The sequence below is a fragment of the Somniosus microcephalus genome, chromosome 6, assembly GCF_052327205.1.
Source record: "Somniosus microcephalus isolate GS21.2 chromosome 6, FLI_Smic_1.0, whole genome shotgun sequence".
Classification (NCBI taxonomy): Eukaryota; Metazoa; Chordata; class Chondrichthyes; order Squaliformes; family Somniosidae; genus Somniosus; species Somniosus microcephalus.
In genome coordinates this window covers 160,414,908-160,442,207 of record NC_140992.1, presented here as the reverse complement: position 1 = coordinate 160,442,207, position 27,300 = coordinate 160,414,908, and the positions used below count along the sequence as shown (strand labels likewise).

General features: G+C 49.5%; 1 protein-coding gene across 1 annotated transcript in view; it reads right to left on the bottom strand.

Moving 5' to 3' along the window:
• Positions 1-11,186: 11,186 nt before the first annotated feature.
• LOC147116149 (glutathione S-transferase A-like) overlaps positions 11,187-27,300 on the bottom strand; it is a 25,109-nt gene continuing 8,995 nt past the window's right edge. The window contains exons 5-6 of the mRNA XM_085990906.1: positions 17,213-17,301; positions 11,187-11,633 (exon numbers count right to left, since the gene is read on the bottom strand). Of these exons, the coding sequence (XP_085847032.1) occupies positions 11,501-11,633; positions 17,213-17,301 (222 nt within the window). The 3' untranslated portion in view covers positions 11,187-11,500. The remainder of the gene's footprint in view (positions 11,634-17,212; positions 17,302-27,300) is intronic.

The following is a 27,300-nucleotide window of genomic DNA, read 5'->3' as shown; positions in this document are numbered from 1 at the left end:
AATTGCGTAAGCTAGCAAAGTACTGTCAATTCGGAACGAGATTGACAGAGGCGCTACGAGATAAATTTGTGTGTGGTTTATTAAAAGAAGATACACAAAAGCGATTGCTCGAGGAGAATGAGCTGACGCTTGAGAAAGCGGTCACTATGGCAGCAGCACACGAAGCCGCAGCGAGAGGCACAGCAGTAATGCAGCTACGGTCACCGGAACTCAGTACAAATAAATTGGGTTTGAGTACTGTAAAATGTTATCGTTGCGGAAAGACAACGCATGATCAGAACCAGTGTTGGTTTAAAAACCAAGAATGCAGAACGTGTGGCAGGCTTGGCCACATAGCTAAAGTATGCCGGTCAGGAAAGAAGACCAGCAACAAAAAGTCACCGCAAGGAAAATACATAAAGGTACACAAGGTGACAAAGAACAGTTCAACCGAACAGAAGTCAGATTCAGACGCTAGCAGTAATGAACTGGGTAGCTTAAGAGTACACAATGTTGGTAAGGATGCAGATCTCCAGACAATTTGGGTCACCCTTCAGATAGCAGGAGTCCAAGTAAAGATGGAATTGGACACTGGATCGGCATTGACGGTCATGAATAAGAAAGATTACAAAAGGTCATTCCAACATATTCCCCTACGGGATACGGAGATTATATTGAAAACATACACGGGGCAAAGAGTGTACCCCATCGGAAAGATAGAGGTAAAAGTGGTCCACAAGGGCGAAGAAAGCCAAGTAATGGACTTATATGTGCTACCTGAAGGAGGTCCACCACTACTGGGATGGGAGTGGATTAGGAAAATGAATATGGACTGGCACTCCTTGAAGGCACTAACGGTAGATTCCAGGGAAACAGATGTCAAACCTAAACGATTGTCCAGAATATTGGATGATGCTAAAGAGGTGTTCCAGCAGGGACTGGGAACACTGAGAGGAATTACGGCAAACATCAAGATTGATGAACATGCACAACCAAAATGTTTTAAAGCCAGACCGGTACCCTATGCAATACGACCTACTGTAGAAGCGGAACTGGAAGCGCTAGAACGTTCAGGTGTACTGTCTAAGGTAGATTGGAGTGAGTGGGCTACGCCCATTGTTCCCGTTATGAAACGTCCTTCGAGCAACAAGCCAGGAGAACCAGGGAAGGTTCGCATCTGTGGAGATTTCAAAATCACCGTTAATCCGGTGCTTCACACGGTGCAGTATCCGCTTCCGCGGATTGAGGATATTTTTGCTTTGTTGTCTGGCGGGAAACACTTCACCAAGATAGACCTGGCGCAGGCGTACTTGCAGATGAAGGTTGAAGAAGAGTCACGCCAATACCTCACGATCAACACGCATCGAGGTTTGTACTGGTACAATAGGCTGGTTTTTGGAGTGGCATCGGCTCCAGCAATTTGGCAGAGGGCCATGGAGCAGGTATTACAGGGAATTCCAGGCACACAATGTTACCTGGACGATATTCTGATTACAGGTGATGGTGATGAAGAACACCTCGCAAACTTGGAACTGGTGCTCAACAGACTGAAAGAGTATGGACTTAGAGTTAATCGGCAGAAATGTGAGTTCTTCCAGAAGCGGATCTCGTACTGTGGTCATGTCATTGACCGGGAGGGGCTTCATAAGTCTCCTGATAAGATAGAGGCAGTTGTAAAGGCTCCCGCTCCGGATAATGTCTCTCAGTTGAGGTCGTTTCTAGGATTGATTAACTATTACCATAAATTTCTACCAAATCTATCCACGGTACTGCACCCGCTAAACGCTCTTTTACAGAAGGGGGTACCATGGGAATGGAGCGAAAACTGTAAGAAGGCATTTCGCAAAAGCAAAGAATTGATCACCTCAGAGGAAGTGTTGGCTCACTTCAACCCGACACTGCCTATTCGGTTGGCTTGTGATGCTTCTCCATATGGTATTGGGGCAGTACTCTCACACAAGTTGCCAAATGGCACGGAAAGGCCAGTCGCGTTTGCATCCAGATCATTGACCTCCGCTGAGCGCAACTATGCGCAGATCGATAGGGAGGCTCTCAGCCTTGTATGGGGAGTGAAGAAGTTTAATCATTACCTGCAGGGCCAAAAATTCACACTTCTGACAGACCATCAGCCGTTGGTATCCATTTTTAACCCTAAGAAGGGTGTTTCAGTGATGACAGCACAGCGTCTCCAGAGATGGTCCCTTTTCCTAGGGGCACATCAATATCAAATAGAATTCAAAGGTACGAAGCAGCATGGCAATGCTGATGGGCTGTCGCGCCTGCCACTACCTGAAGAAGAAGAAACGACGAAAGTTGACCCTGTTGAGTTATTTCATTCGACCATCGAGTGTTTACCAGTCACCAATGCAAGTGTTGAAAGAGAAACCAGGAATGACCCAACACTGTCCAGAGTCTACGAGGTGACAGTGAAAGGATGGCCAACACGTGGTGATCCTCTGTTACCGGCATTCTCGGCAAGGCGAGACCAGCTGTCCGTCTGCCATGGTACTTTGATGTACGGGACAAGAGTGATTATTCCTCCCAAGTTAAGGGAAAGAGTTCTAAAAGAACTGCATGAAGGTCATCTGGGGGGAGTTAAGATGAAAAGTCTTGCTAGGGCTTATGTATGGTGGCCGGGTATTGACCAACAGATAGAGGAGTTGACAAAAAGCTGCGCTGGGTGCCAAAAAGTGCAAAATGCACCTCCGATCGCACCACTACACCCATGGGAATGGCCTTCAGCCCCATGGCAACGCGTACATATTGACTTTGCTGGTCCATTCATGGACTCCATGTTCCTAATTGCGGTGGACGCACATTCCAAATGGCCAGAAGTGATCAAGATGAATACCACTACTTCAGAAAAGACAATTGCGGTGTTAAGGACAATATTCGCAAGGAACGGATTGCCAGAACAGATCTGTTCGGACAACGGACCACAGTTCGTGTCGGAAGAATTCCAAAAATTCTTAAAGAAGAATGGGGTGAAACATTATACCTCTGCCCCATATCATCCGGCGACAAACGGGTTGGCCGAGAGATTTGTCCAAACATTCAAAAAGGCAATAAAGGCTATGAACGATGACCAGATTCCGTTACAGCACAAGGTCGACAAGTTCCTGATGTCATATCGAAACGCCGCTCATGCAGTGACTAACCAAAGTCCTGCCATGATGTTTTATAACAGGAGGTTGCGGTCCAGGTTGGACTTGTTAAAACCAAATGTGCGGAGGGAAGTGGAAAACAAACAGTTCCGGCATATTAATAACAAATCCACTTGAAGTTTCGAAGTAGGACAACCAGTGTTGGCAAGGGGCTATGGAAACGAAAAATGGCAGTCCGGAACAATTCGGGCCAGACAAGGACCTCTGATGTACACAGTAGATATTGGTAACAATGTGATAAGGCGTCATGCGGATCAACTGGTAGAATCAAGAGCAAGGGTCGAACCCATGGTAGCGAGAGAGACAACTGTGGAAGACGTTAATGAACCTGAAGCATCTACCTCGGCAGGGACTGTACCTGATGATGACGTCCAATACATAGGAAACCAACAAGAAGAGTCACCTCAGCAACAAGAATCAGAGACCACTGAAAGTCGTTATCCAGACCGAATCAGAAGGCCTCCTGAGAGACTGAACCTTTGAACTGTTTATACCTGAAGTTATATATGTATATATGTTATGATGTTATGTTAAATGGGGATATGACTATTAAGCTAAAAAGGGAGGATTGTGGTGTATGTAACCTGTTCCACCTTAAGAGAACTTAAGCCTGTTCCACCTTAAGAGATGTACTACTTTCTATGGCTGCTGTATACGTAATACCGGTGGTGACCACCGGTATATAAGCACTGTGTAGTAAGATTGTATTTCATATAGTCCTGACCTCCAACCAGTTAAGACCTGTTGAACTTTAATCTTGTAGTCTGTGTGTTATTAATTACAACTAGAACACACAGACTTTACAGATCTGATTGAGGTTTAGAAGATAATGAAGGGAATAGATATATTTCCAGCTGACGGTTTATTTCAATTAAACAGGTGAGGCAGGACCAAGGGTCACAAATTTGAACATAAGAACATAAGAGAACATAAGAAATAGGAGCAGGAGTAGGCCAATCGGCCCCTCGAGCCTGCTCCACCATTCAATAAGATCATGGATGATCTGATCCTAACCTCAAATCTTCTATCACTCTACATCCCACCCGAACCCATGTGATCTCCTGGGAGAGGCGAAAAAACAGATAAAAAACCCAATGGCCAATTTGGGAGAAAAAATCTGGGAAATTCCTCTCCGACCCATCTAGGCGATCGAAACTCATCCAGGAGATCACTCTGTCCCTATATTTTCTACAGTACTAACCTTCTGTAAAAGGTGATCTCCACCCCAGCCAGGAACAGGAATAAAACCATCTCCTGAAATCTAACACAGAATTAGAACACAAGAAGTAGGAGCAGAACCAGGCTACATGGCCCCTGGGCCCGCTCCACTACCCACAGGGCCATGACTGTTCCGAACCTAGACTCATGTCCAATTTCCTGCCCGCTCCCCGTAACCCCTAATTCCCTTTACTTCTAAGAAACTGTCTAATTCTGTTTTAAATTTATTTAATGATGTAGCTTCCACAGCTTTCTGGGGCAGCAATTTCCACAGACCTACTACCCTCTGAGTGAAGAAGTTTCTCCTCATCTCAGTTTTGAAAGAGCAGCCCCTTATTCTAAGATGATGCCCCCTAGTTCTAGTTTCACCCATCATTGGGAACATCCTCGCCGCATCCACCCGATCAAGCCCCTTCACAATCTTATATGTTTCAATAAGATCGCCTCTCATTCTTCTGAACTCCAATGAGTAGAGTCCCAGTCTACTCAACCTCTCCTATGTCAACCCCCTCATCCCCGGGATTAACCGAATGAACCTTCTTTGTACTTTGACTCGAGAGCAAGTATGTATTTTCTTAAGTATGGACACCAAAACTGTACGCAGTATTCCAGGTGCGGTCTCACCAATGCCTTGTACAACTGCAACAATACATCCCTGTTTTTATATTCTATCCCCCTAGCAATAAAAGCCAACATTCCATTGGCCTTCTTGATCACTTGCTGCACCTGCATACTAACTTTTTGAGTTTCGTGCACCAGGACCCCCAGATCCCTTTGTACTACAGTACTTTCCAGTTTCTTGCCATTAAGATAATAACTTGCTCTATGATTTTTCCTGCCAAAGTGCATAACCTCACACTTTCCATATTGTATTCCATCTGCCAAATCTCTGCCCACTTACTTAGCCTGTCTATGTCCCTTTGCAGGTTTTTTATGTCCTCCTCACTCACTACTTTCCTTCCCATCTTTGTATCATCTGCAAACTTTGATATGTTACACTCGGTCCGCTCCTCCAAATCGTTAATATAGATTGTAAAGAGTTGGGGACCCAGCACTGACCCCTGCGGAACACCACTAGTTACTGATTGCCAGTCTGAGAATGAACCATTTATCCCAACTCTCTGCTTTCTGTTAGATAGCCAATCCTCCACCCATGCCAGAATATTACCCCCAATCTCGTAATTTTTTATCTTGAGCAATAATCTTTTGTGTGGCACCTTGTCAAATGCCTTTTGGAAGTCTAAATACACTACGTCCACTGGTTCTCCTTTATCCACCCTGTATGTTACTTCCTCAAAGAACTCAAGCAAATTTGTCAAACATGACTTCCCCTTCATAAAACCTTGCTGAATTTGTCCTATTAAATTATGTTTATCCAAATGTCCCGTTACTGTCTCCTTAATAATGGACTCTAAAATTTTACCAACCACAGATGTTAGGCTAACAGGTCTAGTTTCCAGCCTTCTGCCTACTACCCTTTTTAAATAAGGGTGTTACATTTGCAGTTTTCCAATCTGCCGGGAACTTTGCTGAGTCCAGGGAGTTTTGGAAAACTATTACCAATGCATCCACAATCCCTACCGCCACTTCCCTCAAGACCCTAGGATGTAAGCCATCAGGTCCAGGGGATTTATCCGCCTTGAGTCCCATTATTTTACCAAGTACCACTTCCTTAGTGATTATAATCGTATTTAGCTCCTCCCCCCCTAGAGCCCCCTGTTTGTCCAGTGTTGGGATATTCTTAGTGTCCTCTACCGTAAAGACTGATACAAAATAATTGTTCAGCGTTTTTGCCATCTTCATGTTTCCCACCATTAATTTCCCGGTCTCATCCTCTAAGGGACCAACATTTACTTTAGCCACCCTTTTTCTTTTTATATAACTATAGAAACTTTTGCTATCTGGTTTTATATTTTTTGCTAATTTACTTTCATAATCTATCTTCCCTTTCTTAATCAATCTTTTAGTTATTTTTTGCTGTCTTTTAAAGACTTCCCAATCTTCTATCCTCCCACTAGATTTGGCTACCTTATATGCCCTTGTTTTTAGTCGGATACTATCCTTAATTACTTTACTTAGCCACGGATGGCTATCTTTTCTCTTACACCCTTTTTTCCTCAGTGGAATATATATTTTTTGGAAGTTGTAAAATAACTCCTTAAATGTACACCACTGATCATGTACCATCTTACCCTTTAATCTATTTTCCCAGTCCACTCTAATCAATTCCGCTCTCATACCTTCATAGTCTCCTTTATTCAAGCTCAGCACGCTTGTTTGAGATCCAACTTTCTCACCCGTTAATTGAATATGGAATTCAACCATGTTATGGTCACTCATTCCAAGGGGATCCTTTACTAGGACATTTTTAATTAATCCTGTCTCATTACACAGGACCAAATCTAAGGTTCCTTGCCCCCTGGTTGGTTCAGTTACATACTGCTCAAGAAACCCATCCCTAATACACTCAATGAACTCATCCTCAAGGCTGCCCTGCCCAATTCGATTTGTCCAGTTAATATGATAGTTAAAATCCCCCATAATTATAGCTGTTCCCTTATTACAAGCCTCAACTATTTCCTGATTAATACTCCGTCCAACAGAGTTGCAACTGTTCGGAGGCCTATAGACTACGCCCACTAGTGTGTTTTTCCCCTTATTATTCCTTATCTCCACCCAAACTGTTTCACTATCCTGATCCTTTGACCCAATATCATTTCTCTGCATTACAGTGATTCCTTCCTTTATTAACATAGCCACCCCACCTCCCCTTCCTTCCTGCCTGTCCTTCCTGATTGGGAATTAAATATACCAGGTTATTTAACAGTCATGGTCACCCTGCAGCCATGTTTCTGTACTGGCCACAAGATCATACCCATATGTAGTTATTTGTGCCGTTAACGCGTCCATTTTGTTACAAATGCTACATGCATTCAGATAAAGAACTTTCAAATATGTTTTGTGACACTTAGTTCCTGCTTTTTCCCCTTTTACTACTTTACCTTTTACTCCATACCTTCTGTCCCTTCCTGACACGCTCTGTTTTTTAATTCCCCCACTGCCACCTAAGTCTATGACCTTCTCCGTAGTCATTTTTATTATTTGCTCTCTAGAAACCTCCCCCCCACTAATTCGTTTAAAGCCCTCTCTACAGCCCTAGTTATATGATTCACCAGGATTCTAGTCCCAGCACTGGCCAAGTGAAGTCCATCCCAATGGAACAGCTCCCTCTTGTCCCAGTACTGGTGCCAGTGTCCCAAGAAGCAAAGCCCATTTTTCCCACACCAGTCTTGGAGCCACGCATTTAACTCTCTAATTTTAATAATCCTAGCCAAATTCGCTCATGGCTCAGGTACCCTTGAGTTTCTGTTTTTTAATTTGACCCCTAGCTGTTCATACTCCTTTAACAGAACCTTCTTCCTTGTCCTAGCTACGTCGTTTGTACCAACATGGACCACGACAACTGGATCCTCCCCCTCCCACTCCAAGTTTCTTTCCAGCCCAGAAGAGATCTCCTTAACCCATGGCCTGAGCGTTCGCCGACACCAAAAGCGCCTTAGCCAACGTGACTATGCTGGCGCACCCGCTGCCAGGAGCCACCATTGCCCTCACCACCGACACGTCGGACTACGCAGTTGGTGCCGTGCAACAGCAGTGGGTGAATGGGACGTGGCAGCCGTTGGCATTCTTCAGCCGTCAACTACGGCAGAACGAGAGAGCATACAGCACGTTCGACCGGGAGTTGCTCGCCCTTTTTCTGGCCATCCGCCATTTTCAGTTCCTACTGGAAGGACGTCCTTTCACCACCTTTGTGGACCATAAGCCGCTAACCTTTGCAATGGCCAAGACCGCCGAACCGTGGTCAGCCCGACAGCAGCGTCAACTGACCTACATATCCGAATTCACCACGGATATACAGCACGTGGCCGGTAAGGACAACCTGGTGGCAGACTGCCTCTCCAACGCGATCGTCAATACGGTTCATTTGGGCATCGACTATGCCCTCATGGCAGCGGACCAAGCCTCAGACCCGGAAGTCAAAGCTTTACAGAACGGCCATCACTGGCCTCCAGTTGGCTGACGTCAAGTTCCATTCAGCAGGTACCACGCTGTTGTGTGACGTCTCCGTACAGGATCCTCGCTCTGTCGTGCCGGTCGTCTGGCGCCGCAAAGTGTTCCGACGCCATACATGGGTTGTCATACCCAGGAATGAAGGCCTCTCAGAAACTGATGTCAGTGAAATTTGTATGGCATGGCATGCATAAAGATGTCCGCGACTGGGCCAACACCTGCGTGGTCTGCCAAAAGGCCAAGGTACAGCACCACATCAAAGCTCCATTGGCCACCTTCACAGTTCCGGAGTGACATTTTGACCATGTCAACGTGGACCTGGTAGGACCACTCCCACCCTCCCATGGTTTTTCACACATCCTGACCATGGTTGACCGGACCACCAGATGGCCGGAGGCGGTCCCCCTGTCATCCACTACTTCGGCGGACGTGGCCAGGGCGTTCATTTCCTCCTGGATCGCCCATTTCGGAGTGCCCGCAGATATTTCGTCAGTCAGGGGACTGCTGTTTTCCTCCGAACTCTGGAATGCAGTGGCCCAAGGACTCGGTGTCAAATTACATCACACCACAGCCTACCACCCACAGGCGAATGGCCTCTGCGAACGCTTCCACCAGGTCGCTGGATGGGCAGACAAGCTACCGTGGGTCCTGTTGGGCCTTCGCACGGCCCCCAAAGAAGACCTTCACTCTTCATCAGCGGAGCTTGTGTATGGTCAGCCGCTGCGAGTCCCAGGGTACTTCCTACCAACATCGATGGAGCCATGGTCCGCGTCTGCCCAGCTTGCTAGTCACCAAGAGGCGGCCAGATGTTTCGCACCAGTGCCCACTTCGCACCACGGACTGCAGCGGTCACACGTTCCCACGGAGCTTCACAAGGCTGAATACATTTTTATTCGCCATGACGCATATAGGGATCCACTATAGGCCCCATATACCAGCCCCTTCCGTGTGTTGGAAGCAGGGGACAAAACCTTCACGGTAGATGTCGGTGGTAAACCGGACCACATTTCGGTCGACCGCTTAAAGCCAGCACATTTAGACCTCGACCGCCCCGTCGAGACAGCACAACCGCCGAGACGGGGTCGGTCACCCATCGTCGTTACGGCAGACCAAGTGCGACCGCCCGCCAGACTGCCAGCTGACCAGCAGCCTCCACCTCGAGAGTACAGGAGTCGTTCTGACAGGCTCGTCAGACCCCTTCACCGTTTGACTTTGTCCGTTAAAGCGAATTCTGGGGGGGCGCATGTGGCAGAACCACTGAATGACTCTGGCTAACTGTATAATTCTCTTTAATGATGTTCTAACACCAGCCTAAACCTGTACCATTGTGTTAGGCATTACTGTGTTTTGTATATAGAGTTTGCATGTACGGGGCATGGCCCCTTTAAGAGCGCGGGAAAACGCGATGAAGTCACATCGCAAACCACGGGGCTGCCCAGGCAGTCCTCGTGGCATCTCCGTTGAGTAAAGACCTGTTTAGTTGTTCTCCTGTGTCGATCTCCATTATTCGTTGGAATTCGTTAATTCCTACAATCTCTTTATTTTCTCTATCCAAACCCTTCATAATTTTAAACACCTCTATTAAATCTCCTCTTCGCCTTCTCTGCTCTATGGAGAACAATCCCAGCTTCTCCAGTCTATCCACGTAACTGTATTCCCTCATCCCTAGTAAATCTAGTAAATCTCTTCTGCACCCTCTCCAAAGCCTTCACATCCTTTCTAAAGTGTGGTGCCCAGAATTGGACACAATACTCCAGCTGGGGCCGAACTAATGTTTTACATAGGTTTAGCATAACCTCCTGGCTTCTGTACTCTATGCCTCTATTTACAAAGCTCAGGATCCCATATGCTTTATTAACTGCTTTGTTAACCTGTCCTTCCACCTTCAAAGATTTATGAACAAACACCCCAGGTGCCTCTGTTTTTGCACCCCCTTTAAAATTGTACCATTTAGTCTCTATTGTCTCCTCATTCTTCCGACCAAAATGTATCACCTCACAGTTCTCTGCATTGAATTTCATCTGCCATGTGTCCGCCTATTCCACCAGCCTGTCTATGTTCTCTTGAAGTCTATCACTATCTTCCTCACTGTTTACTATACTTCCAAGTTTCATGCCATCTGTAAATTTCTAAATTGTGCCCTGTACCCCCAAGTTGTAGTTAACCTGAGATAAGTTGCAGATAACGTGAGACAGTGATGTAAATGTAGCAGTTCCAGCTACTGCTGCCAAACCACACAGTCTTTATCCGGTTCTCAATTTCACGGAGTGCAATGGGGCAGGTGCACATTACTGAGAGTAATTTTGTTAGTATTGGGGAACAGCCAATAGGAAAATGCTACAGCACTCTCCCAACACTCGCTGGTGTGACAAGTGGAACTTTGCATTTGCAATTTAGCATTGCTGACATATTGTGAGTGGTTGGGCGGTTCGAATCTCTTTCATTCTAGTTTCTCGACGTACAACTGTGAGGGATCAGAAAAACAAGAGCAGCAGACAACTGCGAGGCGGGAAATCCTGGAAGGACTGTACCACGATTCAGGTGGGGAGGGGAGGTCTGTATAATCCTACATTTAGACACAGGAGTGAATTTCCGATTGGTTCTCCCGCTGGTTTACCGTAACTTCATGTACATTGGTTTCCCGGAGATTCACAGTTACAGCAGAGAGCGGGAAAACCCCGGTATATAAACAGGAATTTTTTAATGCCAATAATCCCTGCCCAGAAATATCGGTGAAGGAGGAAAACAGTCAGCTAGTTTCACATTCTCTTTATTTTGGGATCATTTATTTTCAGTATAAATCCCCATCCTTTAGTGCAGTATTCAAGCCCCCAATAACCACACAGTAAAATGAACATAGCTCATTCATATAATATGTATTTAATAAAGCTTGGAGTACCAGCACAAAACACTACCCCATGTTAGGATTTGACCTCCCCATAGCTCGAGAAAACAGCACATATTTCATAAAAAGTGTCTTACTGGTACCATCAAGGCTAATAAGACTAGTCAACACGGATTGTGTTACTGGAAGTGAATTGAGGTGGAGATTAAGACTTTTGTGGAGCTCAGACCTCCTTTAGGGTGTCCATTGTTGGAGGAGTCTCCCTCCAGTGAGGGGGCCAGGTAGCCTGGACGCTGGGGCGCTCCTTCACTCGATTGTAATAATCTAGCAGTTTGGGATACCTTTTCTGCGACAGTCTACAATCAAAATAAAAAATACATTATGAGAACATGTATGTTGGAGGTTTGAATCAAGGTAACTAGCCTCCAAGTGTAAGACATCATTCCTTTTAATTTCTTTCAGTTACCAGATGTCACTTTACACCTACTCACGGGTCTTCACTAAAGCTGCTCTGTAAATGAGGCACCAGGGCTCTGATCCCCTCCTCACTGGGAAGTGAACAAAAAGCAGTAGTAGCAGCTGTGTAACTTCAGCAGACAAAAACCTCGCATGTCCCAGAAAACAGCAGTGGCGGAATTTGCTGGGTCATCTCTGGAACCAGAACGGGGCGGGGTACAGGGGTCAAGGGGGGTACAGGAGTTACGGGGGTGGTACAGGGGCCATGGGGGTGGGGCGGTACAGGGGCAACAACAACAACTACAACTTGCATTTATACAGCACCTTTAACATAGTAAAACATCCCAAGGCGCTTCACAGGAGCGATTATCAAACTAAATTTGACACCAAGCCACATAAGGAGATTCGGACAGATGACCAAAAGTTTGTTCAAAGAGGTAGGTTTTAAGGAATGTCTTAAAAGGAGGAAAGAGTGATAGAGAGGCAGAGAGGTTTAGGGAGGGAATTCCAGAGCTTAGGGCCTTGGCAGCTGAAGGCACGGCTGCCAATGGTGGAGCGATGAAAGTCGGGGATGCTCAAGAGGCCAATATTGGAGGAGCGCAGAGATCTCAGAGGGTTGTCGGGATGGACAATGTTACAGAGATATGGAGGGCGAAGCTACTGAGGGATTTGAAAACAAGGATGAGAATTTTTTAATTGAGGTGTTGCCGGACTGGGAGCCAATGTAGATCAGCGAGCAGAGGGCTGATGGGTGAACGGGACTTGGTGGATACGGGCAGCAGAGTTTTGGATGACCTCAAGTTTACGGAGGGTAGAACGTGGGAGGCCAGCCAGGAGTCATAGAGTCATAGAGTTATACAGCACGGATAGAGGCCCTTCGGCCCATCGTGTCTGTGCCGGCCATCAAGCCCTGTCTAATCTAATCCCATATTCCAGCATTTGGTCCGTAGCCTTGTATGTTATGGCATTTCAAGTGCTCCTCCAAATGCTTCTTAAATGTTGTGAGGGTTCCTGCCTCCACAACCCTTTCAGGCAGTGAGTTCCATACTCCAACCACCCTCTGGGTGAAAAAGTTCTTTCTCAAATCCCCTCTAAACCTCCCGCCCTTTACCTTGAATCTATGCCCCCGAGTTATTGACCCTTCTACTAAGGGAAAAAGCTCCTCAGTATCCATCCTATCTATGCCCCTCATAATTTTGTACACCTCAATCATGTCCCCCCTCAGCCTCCTCTGCTCCAAGGAAAACAAACCCAATCTGCCCAGTCTTTCTTCATAGCTGAAGCGCTCCAGCCCTGGTAACATCCTGGTGAATCTCCTCTGCACCCTCTCCAAAGCGATCACATCCTTCCTGTAGTGTGGCGACCAGAACTGCACACAGTATTCCAGCTGTGGCCTAACCAGTGTTTTATACAGCTCCATCATAACCTCCTTGCTCTTATATTCTATGCCTCGGCTAATGAAGGCAAGTATCCCATATGCCTTTTTTACCACCTTATCCACCTGTTCCGCCGCCTTCAGGGACCTGTGTACTTGCACACCCAGATCCCTCTGCCCCTCCGTCTTGCCTAGGGTCTTACCATTCATTGTGTATTCCCTTGCCTTGTTAGTCCCCCCAAAGTGCATCATCTCGCACTTTTCCGGGTTAAATTCCATTTGCCACTGTTCCGCCCATCTGACCAACCCATCTATATCGTCCTGCAGACTGAGGCTACCCTCCTCGCTATTTACCACCCTACCAATTTTTGTATCATCCGCGAACTTACTGATCATACCTTTTACATTCATATCCAAGTCATTAATGTAGACCACAAACAGCAAGGGACCCAGCACCGATCCCTGTGGCACCCCACTGGCCACAGGCTTCCAGTCACAAAAACAACCTTCGACCATCACCCTCTGCCTTTTGCCACTAAGCCAGTTTTGTATCCAATGTGCCAAGGCACCCTGGATTCCATGGGCTCTTACCTTCTTGATCAGTCTCCTGTGCGGGACTTTATCGAAGGCCTTACTGAAATCCATGTATACCACATCCACTGCGTTACCCTCATCCACACACCTAGTCACCCCCTCAAAAAATTCAATCAAATTAGTCAGACATGATCTTCCCTTGACAAAGCCATGTTGACTATCCCTGATTAATCCTTGTCTCTCCAAGTGGAGACTAATTTTGTCCCTCAGGATTTTTTCCAATAATTTTCCTACCACTGATGTTAGGCTCACTGGCCTGTAGTTCCCCGGTTTTTCCCTACTTCCCTTCTTGAATAATGGTACTACATTAGCGGTTCTCCAGTCCTCTGGCACATCCCCTGTGGCCAGAGAGGTCCTGAATATATGTGTTAGAGCCCTCGCAATCTCCTCCTTTGCCTCACACAGCAGCCTGGGATACATTTCATCCGGGCCTGGGGATTTATCCATTTTTAGGCCTGCTAAAACCGCCAATACCTCCTCCCTCTCAATGTTAATATGTTCGAGCATATCACAGTCCCCCCGCCCTATTTCTATGTCTACATCGTCCTCCTCCATAGTGAAAACAGATGCAAAAAATTCATTTAGAACCCCTCCTACATCTTCCGGCTCCACACACAGATTGCCACTTTTGTCCCTAATGGGCCCTATTTCTTCCCTAGTTATCCTCTTACCCTTACTATACTTATAAAACATCTTAGGATTTTCCTTTATTTTGCTCGCCAGTGTTATTTCATGGCCTCTCCTTGATCTCCTAATTTCTTTTTTAAGTATCCCCCTGCACTTTTTGTACTCCTCTAGGGCTTCCTCCGTCTTTAGCCTTTTGTATCTGCCAAAAGCCCTCCTTTTTTTCCTAATCCATTCTCGTATATCCCCTGACATCCAAGGTTCCCTGTGGTTTTTGGAACCACCCTTGACCTTTACGGGAACATGTTGCCATTGTATGATTTCAATCTCCCTTCTGAAAGCCTCCCATTGCTCCGATGCGGATTTTCCTACAAGTAGCTGATCCCAGTCCATTTTGGCCAGATCCTGCCTTATCCTATTAAAATCGGCCTTCCCCCAATTTAGAACCTTTATTTCCGGCCCATCCCTGTCCTTTTCCATGACCACCTTAAATCTCACCATATTATGGTCACTGTCACCATGTGTTGGAATAGTCAAGTCTAGAGGTAACAAAGGCATGGATGAGGGTTTTAGCAGCGGATGAGCTGAGGCAAGGGCGGAGACGGGCGGTGTTACAGAGTAGGCGGTCTTGGTGATGGCCTGGATATGTGGTCGGATGCGCATCTCAGGATCAAACACAACACCAAAGTTACAAACGGTCTGGTTCAGCCTCAGACAGTTGCCTGGGAGAGGGATGAAATTGGTGGCTAGGGAAGAGAGTTTGTGGCAGGGACCAGAGGGAAGGTGCCTGGGTCACGGGGGGTTCAGAGGTCACGGGGGTCCAGGAGTTACACAGGTGGTGTAGGGGCCACGGCGGGGGATCCAGCAGCCACAGGGAAAGCTAAACCTGCTGGTTCTACTGGGATGGAATCCGATGGACTGGTGTCACCGGGAGGCGGGTGCAGGGTCTCTGGCGTGGAGGCACAGGGTCACCTGGGGGGTACAGGGTGACCAGAGGGGTTACAGGGTCTCCGGGGCATGCAGGGTCACCAGGGAGGGGGGTAACAGGGTCATCGGAGAGGGGGGTACAGGGCCACTGAGGGGGGGTTACAGCATCACCAAAGGGGGTGCAGGGTCACCGGAAGGGAGGGAGATACAGGGCCACCTGAAGGCGGGGTGAGGGGAGACACAGGCCCAGGTTAAGGGTTAGGAGACGTTACAGGTAAGGGTTAGAAGTTTCACTTAATACAACAGAACTAAGCAGTAGCAGTGTGAGGGCAGACACCAGCATCACTAACACACGAGGCAAAGCAGATTGAATTTCTGACCGTGGATAATAAAGTAGCTGGTTACAAATTAGCACCCTTTGCTAACCAGCCTGTAGTTGCTGCTGGGATGGGATTCGATGGACTGGGGTAAACCAACTGGTGCTGCTGTGATGGGATCCGATGGACTGGGGTAAACCTGCTGTTGCTGCTGGGCTGTAGTCAGGCTGATTTATTTCTGTCCCCAGCTCCAGATCATTTCCACACACTGAGCACCAATGGCTACAGTACAGGTCCCTGAGGAACACCACTCATTTCAATACAGCTCCATCAAACACCCTTTGCTTTCACTGGTTTGGCCAACTGTCAGAAGCTTGCCTTAAATCCCTACCCTTATGGAATGATCAATCCTGTGGCAGTGAATCAGGAACCTTCCCACAGAACTTCACTGTCAACATCATCTATCATTTCTTCAAAGATCATCAGCTGATTTGTTCGGTAAGGCCCCTCTCCCAAAAATCATGCTGACCCTCTCACAGCACCCATCTCTATCTGGGGGTCTCATTACCCCTCGCACCATCCCATCCCTATCTGGGGGTCTCATTACCCCTCGCACCATCCCATCCCTATCTGGGGGTCTCATTACCCCTCGCACCATCCCATCCCTATCTGGGGGTCTCATTACCCCTCGCACCATCCCATCCCTATCTGGGGGTCTCATTACCCCTCGCACCATCCCATCTCTACCTGGGGGTCTCATTTCCCCTCGCACCATCCCATCCCTATCAGGAGGTCTCATTACCCCTCGCACCATCCCATCCCTATCTCGGGGTCTCATTAACCCTCACACCATCCCATCTCTACCTGGGGGTCTCATTACCCCTCGCACCATCCCATCTCTATCTCGGGGTCTCATTAACCCTCGCACCATCCCATCTCTATCTGGGGGTCTCATTACCCCTCGCACCATCCCATCCCTATCAGGGGGTCTCATTACCCCTCGCACCATCCCATCCCTATCAGGGGGTCTCATTACCCCTCGCACCATCCCATCCCTATCAGGGGGCCTCATTACCCCTCGCACCATCCCATCCCTATCTGGGGGCCTCATTACCCCTCGCACCATCCCATCTCTATCAGGGGGTCTCATTTCCCCTCGCACCATCCCATCTCTATCTGGGGGTCTCATTGCCCCTCGCACCATCCCATCTCTATCAGGGGGTCTCATTACCCCTCGCACCATCCCATCTCTATCAGGGGGTCTCATTTCCCCTCGCACCATCCCATCTCTATCAGGGGGTCTCATTACCCCTCGCACCATCCCATCTCTATCAGGGAGCACTTTACTGAGCTCTCATACTGTCCAACAATCTGCAGGACATCACCCACTAACTGGTTTCTTTTATATTGCCAACCTGGCACAATTATTACAAGTGCTTGCATTAGCAGTAGTGCACCTCATGGAAAGCTCAGGATAAAGTTGTGCTCTGCTGGTAGTACATAAAACTCAACTCATTGAATACATCCTCAGTACACACTATAACTGACCCAAGGTCAGCTGGGCTTCGGATCATTAAACAGAGACAGTGGTTAGAGAGAGAGGGGCACTCTATGTTCAACAGTGAGGCAGTCAGTAACTCACCCAAATCGGACGCAGAAGGCCAGTTGTGGAAACAGCATGACATCAGCCATGGTGAAGTTCTTCCCTGCTATGTAAGATTGCGGTCCCATCTGGAGACAGAAGACAGGGAGGTTAGAGCTGCTTATTGAGGCAATCTAGTACAGAGATGACAGTGGGAACAGAGCATACAAGTGTGTAGAAGGGCATGGTCCACCTCCAGCCTGGTGGCATTCCTTAGTTTGGGAACTCTGGCTTCCCTTTCTCACCCACACACGAGCTATTTTAGTACCAACTCTCTCTGGTAATAGCCACAATATCAAACTCTATTACCTCCAGTGATGCCAGTAACTGCTACCAAGTGGCCCCTGCGAGGATTCATTGAATGGAATGAATGGGTCGGCAGCAGAAAACTTATTCAGCCAATAATCATTCAAAACACAACTGTTTTTTTCTTTGGGGTTGAAAGAAAAGAGGAAACAGGACAAATAGTTCCTTGAAAGTTTTGCTCGGTGCAGAAGCTATGAGCTGCTGCAAGATTCAGTCCACTGATGTCTCTGCTCATACCCATCAGTAAATGTAAATGTAAACATTACAGCCCAGATCGATTTTACTTTTTAACATCACAGCAGTATACAAAAGAAGACAGCATCAGTTCAGAACTTCTCACTTCCACAAATTCATTAAGGCAAGAGGTTATGAAATACGTTGACATTCTAAACAGGACAGGTATGTTGTCAATCTGGGGCAAAAAAGGTGGCACCAGCCAGTGTCCATTGGGCACAGATCACAGCTTACTGGAGGTGATGCTTCTATCCCAAGCTTCTCACAAACTGGCACTGTACTGTCAGAGGTCAACCCAAGAGCACTGCAACCTTCTCCACAGCACTAGATCTTGGTGCTGGAATATCATGGGACACATACACTGAGCACTGTAATGTGTTACACACTGAGCTTTCATCTCCGAGACCTGGCTTTGAAATCAGCCCGGACCCATTCTGCTGACTGCAAGGATCCTTTGTGAAATGAGTTTGGTCAGTCTCAGTCCAGTTCCCCCAGGCTCTGTGAAATGGAAGGAGTGGAAGACAGGAAGGAGCGGACCTGGAAGGAGCACAGCGAGAATGGAGCAGTTAAAAGGAACGGCAGCAACTCAACACAGGCAGTTTTTGAAAAAGTGACGTCAGAGTAAAAAAAGTGACATCGGCACAAGGGAAGAAGCTGATTGGTGAGTAGCTGATGAGTGTATTTTTTTCAAGTTTATAAGTTAATTTCTGCTAAGTTAATTAATAGTCTATTAAATAGAGGAAAAGAGCAGATTGGTGAGTAGCTGGGAAGTGTTTTTAGTTAAGTTTTAGCTCTTAGTCTATTAAATAGAGGCAGGGCAGAGCAGCTCAGTCCCATGGAGTGCATATCCTGTGCCATGTGGGAAGTCCTGGATGCATCATGCAGCCTGGATGACCACATGAGCGGGAATTGTCGCCAGCTACAGCAACTCGAGTTCCGGGTTTCGGAGCTTGAGCGGCGGCTGCAGTCACTGCGGTGCATCCGCGAGGCTGAGAGTTACGTGGATAACACGTTTCTAGAGGCGGTCACCCTGTAGCTTAAGAGTATGCAGGCAGAGAAGGAATGGGTGACCGCCAGACAGAAGAGGAGGGCCAGGCAGGTAGTGCAGGAATCCCCGGACTGTATCGCGCTCTCCAACCAGCATTTTGTTCCGAGTACTGGTGTGGGTGATGGTTCCTCTGGGGAGTGCAGCCAGAGTCAAGTCCACAGTGCCATGGAAGACTCTGCTACACAGGGGGGAGGAAAAAGTGGAAGAGCAATAGTGATAGGGGATTCGGTAGTTAGGGGAGCAGACAGGTGTTTCTGCGGCCGCAGACGTGATTCCAGGATGGTATGTTGCCTCCTTGGTGCCAGGGTCAAGGACGTCACTGAGCGGCTGCAGGACACTCTGAGGGGGGAGGGTGAACAGCCAGAGGTCGTTGTCCATACCAACGACATAGGCAGAAAAAGGGGTGAGGTCCTGCAGGCACAGTTTAGGGAGCTAGGAGAGAGATTAAAAAGCAGGACCTCAAAGGTAGTAATCTCTGGATTGCTCCCGATGCCACGTGCTAGCGAGTACAGGAATAAGAGGATAGAACAGATGAATGCGTGGCTGGAGAGATGGTGCAGGAGAGAGGGATTTAGATTTCTGAGGCATTGGGACTGTTTCTGGGATAGGTGGGACCTGTACAAGCTGGACAGGTTACACCTCAACAGAGCTGGGACCAATATTCTCGCAGGGAGATTTGTTGGTGCTGTTCGGGAGGGTTTAAACTAGCTTGGCAGGGGGATGGGCACCAGCATATAGGAGTAGAAAAGAGGAATAAGGTGCATAGAAGAGTGAGTGTTTTAGATAGTACTAGAGAAGATAGTACTAGAGGCAGTAGGAGTACCATATTAGATAGGAGCAGACTAAGAAAGACAACGAAAAATTCAAAAATGGGTTTAGAATGCATGTGTGGCGGAGACCACATAGGGACAGTAACATAATTCACTATGTATAGCCAATGTTGTTATCGCTCCACGTTATGTACGGAACTTGGTTGAGTTATCGAGGCAGGGTCCCTTTAAGAGTCATCGATTGTGTGATGACGTCATAGCCCTGCGAGGCCGAGTCCCTCAGTCCATGCGGAGAGTTAATAAAGCTAACATGTGTTTTTCTTTGCTGTTATGAAAGTCTCGCAGTCTGTTTATTTCCAGCGACTCCTACATTGGTGATCCCGTTTCTCTTTTGGACGTTTCCAAAGACTTTATCCGAGATGGCGATGAACGGCGTTTCTCTCAAATTACCGGAGTTTTGGGAACGGCAGGCTGCCGCTTGGTTCGCTCAGGCCAAGGCTCAGTTTGCTCTCCGGGACATCACCGCGGACGACACGAAGTATTATTACGTCATCTCTGCTCTCGGCAGCTCCACCGCTGCCAGAGTCGTGAGCCTGCTCGAGGACCCCCCGGAGCACCACAAATTTGCGACGCTGAGAACGCACCTCCTAGAGACTTGGCGACTCCAAGCCCTCAGAACTGATGGACTACATGTTAACCCTCCTGGGCAAGCACAAGCAGTGTTTCCTCTTCAGAGAACTGTTCCTACAACAGCTGTCAGGGCAGGTACGGTTGGCTTAGCCAACTCTCATATTAGTGATTTCCGCGCCCTGGCCAAGGAGGCCGACAAATTTTTCTCCGCCGGGCAATAGTACTGCGCGGCCATGCGGGGCCCTGCCCCCACCGCCACGGCCCAACGGCGGCAGCCCCCAAGCATGTGCTTCTACCACGCGCAGTTCGGCCCCAACGCTAAGAAGTGCCGGTCCCCGTGCAGCTTTACCGCGTCGGGAAGCGCGAAGACCCACTCATTAGCTGCCATGGCTGTCGGCTGTTCAGGTAGTCTGTTATTCATTACGGACACTGACTCTGGACGTCATTTCCTCTGCGACACAGGTGCCCAGGTGAGCGTCCTGCCTGCGTCAACCGTAGACATACAGGGGGGGGAACCACGGCCCCGCCCTCGAAGCCGCCAACAGCAGTTCCATCCATACTTTCGGGAAACGGAGCGTGGCGCTGTGTTTTGACAGGCAGCGTTTCGCTTGGGACTTTGTTACAGCAAAAGTGTCCACCCCCCTTCTCGGCGCTGACTTCCTCTGCGCCAATGGCCTTTTGGTGGAAGTCAAGAACTGACGTCTCGTCAACGCTGAGTCTTTCAGTTCGTTCCCTTGTTCGCTCAGTGGTTCTGGCACGACGAAGTTGTCCAGCACACTCTCGGCCTCCGACGAGTTTTCCCGCCTCCTCGCCGGGTTCCCGGACCTCACGAAGCCCACTTTCTCATCCGCCGCCACCAAGCACGGGGTAGAACACCACATCCCGACCACCGGTCCGCCTGTCTATGCCCGCGCTCGGCGCCTCGACCCGGGGAAACTCGCCATCGCTAAAGCCGAGTTCGACACGATGGAGCGCCTCGGCATCATTCGCTGGTTGAACAGTCCATGGGCCTCGCCCCTCCACATCGCACCGAAACCAGGCGGCAGTTGGCGCTCGTGCGTTGATTACCGGCGCCTCAACGACGCTACGACCCCTGACCGCTACCCGATTCCACACATCCAGGACTTTTCTGCCCGCCTGGCCGGGAAAGTTGTTTTCTCTAAAGTGGACCTCGTTCGCAGTTACCACCAGGTCCCCGTTCGGCCGCAGGACGTCCCGAAAACCACGGTGATCACACCGTTCGGGCTGTTCGAATTCCTCCGCATGCCATTCGGTCTCAAAAACGCCGCTCAGGCTTTTCAACGCCTAATGGACACCGTGTTACGGGACCTGTCATCCCTGTTCGTCTACCTGGACGATATTCTCATCGCCAGCGCCTCCAGGACGGAGCATGTGTCCCACCTCTGGACTCTCTCCGAACGCCTCAGCCAGCACGGCCCAATCGTCAATCCGGCCAAGTGCCAGTTCGGGCTGTCCTCGATCGACTTTCTCGGGCACCGCATCACAAAGGACGGGGCGGTGCCACTGCCGTCCAAAGTGAAGGCCGTGAAGGATTTTCCGCGACCCTTCACCGTGAGGGCCCTGCAGGAGTTTTTGGGCATGGTGAACTTCTTTCATCGCTTCGTTCCCTGGACAGCCCAGCTTATGCGGCCCCTTTACGAGGCCCTCAAAGGCAAGCCCGCCAAGCTCGCCGTCGACTGGTCCGAGGAGTTGGCCAATTCTTTCACGGACACGAAAAGGGCCCTGGCTAATGCGACCATGCTGGCGCATCCGTTGCCCGATGCGCCGATCGCTCTCACCGCTGACGCTCCGGACTATGCTGTCAGCGCCATCCACGAACAGTGGGTCAACGGCACCTGGCAGCCGCTCGCCTTCTTCAGCCGGCAGCTCCGCCCCAACGAGAAGTACAGCACCTTCGATCGCAAGCTTCTCGGCCTCTACCTCGCCATCCGACACTTCCGTTTCCTGCTGGAGGCCCACCCGTTCACGGCGTTCGTGGACCATAAGCCATTGACCTTCGCCATGGCCAAAGTTTCTGAACCTTGGTCGGCCCATGAGCAGCGCCAGCTTTCCTTCGTCTCCGAGTTCACGACGGACATCTAGCAAACAACCCTGTCGCCGACTGTCTCTCCCGGGCCATCACCAGCACCGTACACCTCGGCATCGACTACACCCACATGGCGGCCGACCAGGCCTCCATCCCGGACGTCCAGGCCTACAGGACGGCTGTCACGGGCCTTCAGTTAGCGGACATTGCATTTGACAATGCCGGCACCACGCTCCTGTGCGACGTCTCTGCTGGGCAGCCACGCCCCGTCGTGCCCGACGGGTGCAGACGGCAGGTTTTCGATGCCGTCCATAGCCTTTCCCACCCGGGCAGGAAGCCGTCACAGAAGCTGGTGGCGGCTAAGTTTGTCTGGCACGGGCTCAAGAAGGACGTTCGCGACTGGGCCCAATACCTGCGTGGTATGCCAGCGCTAGAAAGTGCATCGCAATACTAAGACCCCGTTGGCGCCTTTCGCGGTGCCCGAGAGGCGGTTCGACCATGTTAACGTGGACTTGGTGGGGCCCCTGCCGCCCTCCCGCGGGTTCACCCACCTCCTCACGATGGTCGACAGAACCACCCGATGGCCGGAAGCCATCCCGCTGTCGTCAACAACGTCCGCCGACGTGGCTCGGGCGTTCATCAACACTTGGGTCGCCCAGTTCGGCGCCCCATCTGACGTCTCCTATGACCGGGGGCCGCAGTTCACGTCGGAGCTCTGGAACGCTGTCGCCCAAGGCCTCGGGTTGAGACTCCACCGCACCACCGCATATCACCCTCAGACTAACGGGCTGTGCGAACGGTTTCATCGCTCCATGAAGGCCGCGCTCCGGGGCAGCCTCCGGGATGACTGTTGGATCGACAGACTCCCGTGGGTCATGCTGGGACTCAGGACCACCCCCAAGGAGGACCTCCAGTCCTCGTCCACCGAGCTCGTCTACGGGCAGCCGCTGCGGGTTCCCGGGGATTTCGTCCCCAACGCCACGGACCCTTGGTCCGCAGCCCATCAGCGGTCCGCCCTCCTGGACAACGCCAAGGTTTTTGCGCCGGTGCCCACGTCGCAGCACGGTCTCCCTCAGTCCCACGTTCCGCCCGACCTTCGTGCGGCGGAGTACGTTTTCGTCCGCCATGACGCCCACCGGGGACCTCTTCACCCACCCTACGACGGACCATTCCGCATCCTGGAAGCAGGGGACAAGGCCTTCATGGTGGATGTCGGCGGTAAGCCGGACTACATTTCCGTGGACCGTCTTAAGCCAGCCCACCTGGATCTGGACCGGCCCGTTGGGTTGGCTCAGCCCCCGCGGCGGGGCCGACCTCCGGCTTCTGCACCCTCAGTCCACCACTGAGCACCCGGGGACCCTCCTGCGACCACCCCGGTCCCTGCCCCATACTTAAGGAGCCGTTTCGGCCGTGTGATCCGGGCCCCTCAACGACTGACATTGCCAGTTCTAGTGAATTCTGGGGGGACGTATGTGGCGGAGTAACACAATTCACTATGTATAGCCAATGTTGTTATCGCTCCACGTTATGTACGGAACTTGGTTGGGTTATCGGGGCAGGGTCCCTTTAAGAGTCGTCGATTGTGTGATGACGTCATAGCCCTACGACGAGGCTGAGTCCCTCAGTCCTTGTGGAGAGTTAATAAAGCTAACACGCGTTTTTCTTTGCTGTTATGAAAGTCTCACAGTCTGTTTATTTCCAGCGACTCCTACACATGTATGTAAACGCACAAAGTGTGGTGAATAAGGTTGGTGAGCTACAAGCACAATCAGCCGTGTGGCAATATGATGTTGTGGCAATAACGGAAACGTGGCTTAAAAACGGTGAGGACTGGGCACTTAATATTCAAGGGTACAAGGTGTTCAGAAAAGATAGCGAAGGAAAAAAGTGAGGTGGGGTGGCAGTGCTGATTAAGGAAGACATTGTAGTGTTGGAAAGGGAAGATGTTCTTGAGGGGACAAGGACAGAATCCATTTGGTTAGAGTTGAGGAGCAAATAGGGTATGGTCACACTATTTGGGGTACTCTATAGGCCTCCAAATAGTGAGAGGGAGGTAGAGAAGCAAATCTTCAGGGAAATCACAGAGATACGCAAGAACTATAGAGTGGTGATGTTGGGGGACTTTAATTACCCAAATATCAATTGGGATAATGCTAGGGTAAAGGGAAAGGAGGGGGAGGAATTTCTGAAATGTGTTCAGGAGAATTTCCTTAACCATTATGTTCTTGGCCCAACTAGGAAGGGGGCATTGCTGGATCTGGTGCTGGGGAATGAGGTGGGCCAGGTCGATCAAGTGTCTGTGGGAGAACACTTGGGTATGAGTGATCATCATATCATAAGATTTAGATTAGCAATGGAGAGGAGCAAAGAACAATCTAGATTCAATCTTCTAAACTGGAAAAGGGCTAACTTCAATGGTATGCGAAAGGATCTAGCCAGGGTAAAATGGAACCAAAGACTGACAGGAAAAACTGCAACAGAACAATGGGTGATTTTAAGGAGAAGATGTTCCAAGTACAGGGTAGGTACATTCCAACAAGAGGGAAGGTTAAGGGAAACAAAGCAAGGGCTCCTTGGATGATGAGGCAGATAGAGAAGATGATGAAACAAAAAAAGAGGGTGTATGATGAATGTCAGGTGAATTCTTCAAGGGAGAACCAGACCAAATACAATAAATTGAGAGGGGATGTGAAGATGAAAATAAGATTGGCAAACAGAGAATATGAGAGTAGAATGGCGGTTAACATAAAAGGGAACCCAAAAATCTCCTACCGGCATATAAACAGTAAGCAGGTAGTAAGAGGCGGGGGTGGGGCCTATTAGGGACAAAGAAGGCGATGTATGCTTAGAGGCGCAGAGCAAGGCTAGAATACTCAATGAGTACTTTGTATCAGTGTTTATTAAGGAGATGGATGCTGACAAAATATCAGTAGAAGTGGAAATGGTAGAAGCAATGGAAGGGGTGAAAAGTGATAGACAGGTTGTACTAGAAAGGCTGGGTATGCTTAGAGTGAACAAGTCACCTGGTCCAGATGGCTTGCATCCCAAGTTGCTAAGGGAATTGGGGGAGGAGATAGCGGAAGGGTTTGCCATAATTTTCCAATCTTCTGTGGCGGAACCACCAGAGGATTACGGACAATTGTATATAATTCCTTTTACAGTAATGTAGTACAGCTGGGGGCTGCACCTTTAATGTATCTGTTAACTGTACTAGGGCTTCTTTCTTGTACTCCACGTGATGACGTCATGCCGTCCGTCACGTGATCTCTCAACGGCGGGAAGAACGTGAGGACGTCATGACAACAGAGCTCGGAACCTTCTAGCAGTAGAGCTCGGAACCTTCTAGCAGTAGAGCTCGGAACCTTCTAGCAGTAGAGCTCAGAACCTGCTAGCAGTTGAGCTCGGAACTTGCTAGCAGTTGAGCTCGGAACTTGCTAGCAGTTGAGCTCGGAACCTGCTAGCAGTTGAGCTCGGAACTTGCTAGCAGTTGAGCTCGGAACCTGCTAGCAGTTGAGCTCGGAACCTTCTAGAAGTTTCCAGAGAGGCTTTCAAGCAGACCAGACCTATTTGCATTGTATCCTACAGTGTCCTGTACAGCTTCGTTTGTTCATTAAATTTTATTGTTTTTGATTTTCAGAGTCGATCTAAATTCTTCGGCTAGGAACCCCAGTTCCTACATTGGTGACCCCGATTTCTTCGAACAATTTTCGTTGAAGTTATCATGGACACGAACGCTATCACCCTCAAACTGCCGCAATTTTGGGAGCAACAACTGTCCGCGTGGTTTTTCCAGGCGGAAGCCCAATTTGCAATCCGGGGAGTAGCAGCGGATTCGACCTGAGATTATTACGTGGTCTCCGCCCTCGACAGCGCCATGGCCTCGTGGGTCGTCAGCCTCTTCGAGAGTCCACCGAACGATGGCAAGTACGAAGCTTTAAAAGCACGTTTACTGCAGATTTTCGGTCTGTCCAAGTCGGAGCGCGCTCGGGGACTCAAAACCCTCAGAGCTCATGAGCCAAATGCTCACGCTTTTGGGCTCGGAATCGCAATGTTTTCTGTTCCGCGAGCTGTTTCTCTGTCAACTACCAGAGCCAATACAGACGGCCTTGGCCAATTCCGCGATCACGGACTGTGCTGAACTCGCCGCGGAAGCGGATAAAATATTCACCGTCTCACAACAATCTTGTGCAGCCACGAGGCACCCATCCCCCACAAGAGCGAAACCGACTCCTCCTCCTGCAGGCTGCTGTGCATACCACGCTCGTTTCGGCGCGAAAGCCAGAAATTGCCGCCCGCCCTGCAGTTTCTCACCAAAAAAAAAACCTACCTCAAACCAGCGGTTTCTGAGAAGATCAATAAGGCCTAAAGGACGCGCCGGAGTTGCGATGGCCGTCGGGTCCGCAGGGAAACTCCTATACATTACAGACTCCCTGTCAGGGTGACGTTTTCTCTGTGATACTGGCTCCCAGTGCAGTATCCTACCAGCGTTGAAGCTAGATCTTCAATCCGGCGGTCAAGGTCCCCCCCTCGAGGCAGCCAATGGTGCGGCCATTCGCACGCTCAGAAAGCGTAGGGTCCAGTTGAGTTTTGGCGGCCAACGTTTTGTTTGGGAGTTCATCACAGTGAAAGTCTCACAGGCCATGCTGGGGGCAGATTTCTTCTGCGCAAACGGGTTTCTTGTCGACGTCCGACACTGCCGGCTAATCAGTGCCTCCACTTTTCACTTGGTCCCCTGTCACCGAAGCACCGCGATGTCTTGGTCAGTTGCCTGTGCAGTCCCATCTCCAAATTAGTTCTCTCGTCTTCTCAGTGAGTTCCCTGAGCTCACCAGGCCCACATTTTCTTCAGTCGCGAGGCACGGTGTGGCGCACCACATTACCACGACAGGATCCCCCGTTTATGCGAGAGCTCGAAGGCTGGAACCCGGTAAACTCGCGGCCAAGGCGGAGTTCCATACAATGGAACGCCTGGGTATTATTCGACATTCGAATAGTCCTTGGTCCTCGCCATTACACATTGTTCCTAAGCCGGGCGGCGGATGGCGACCATGCGG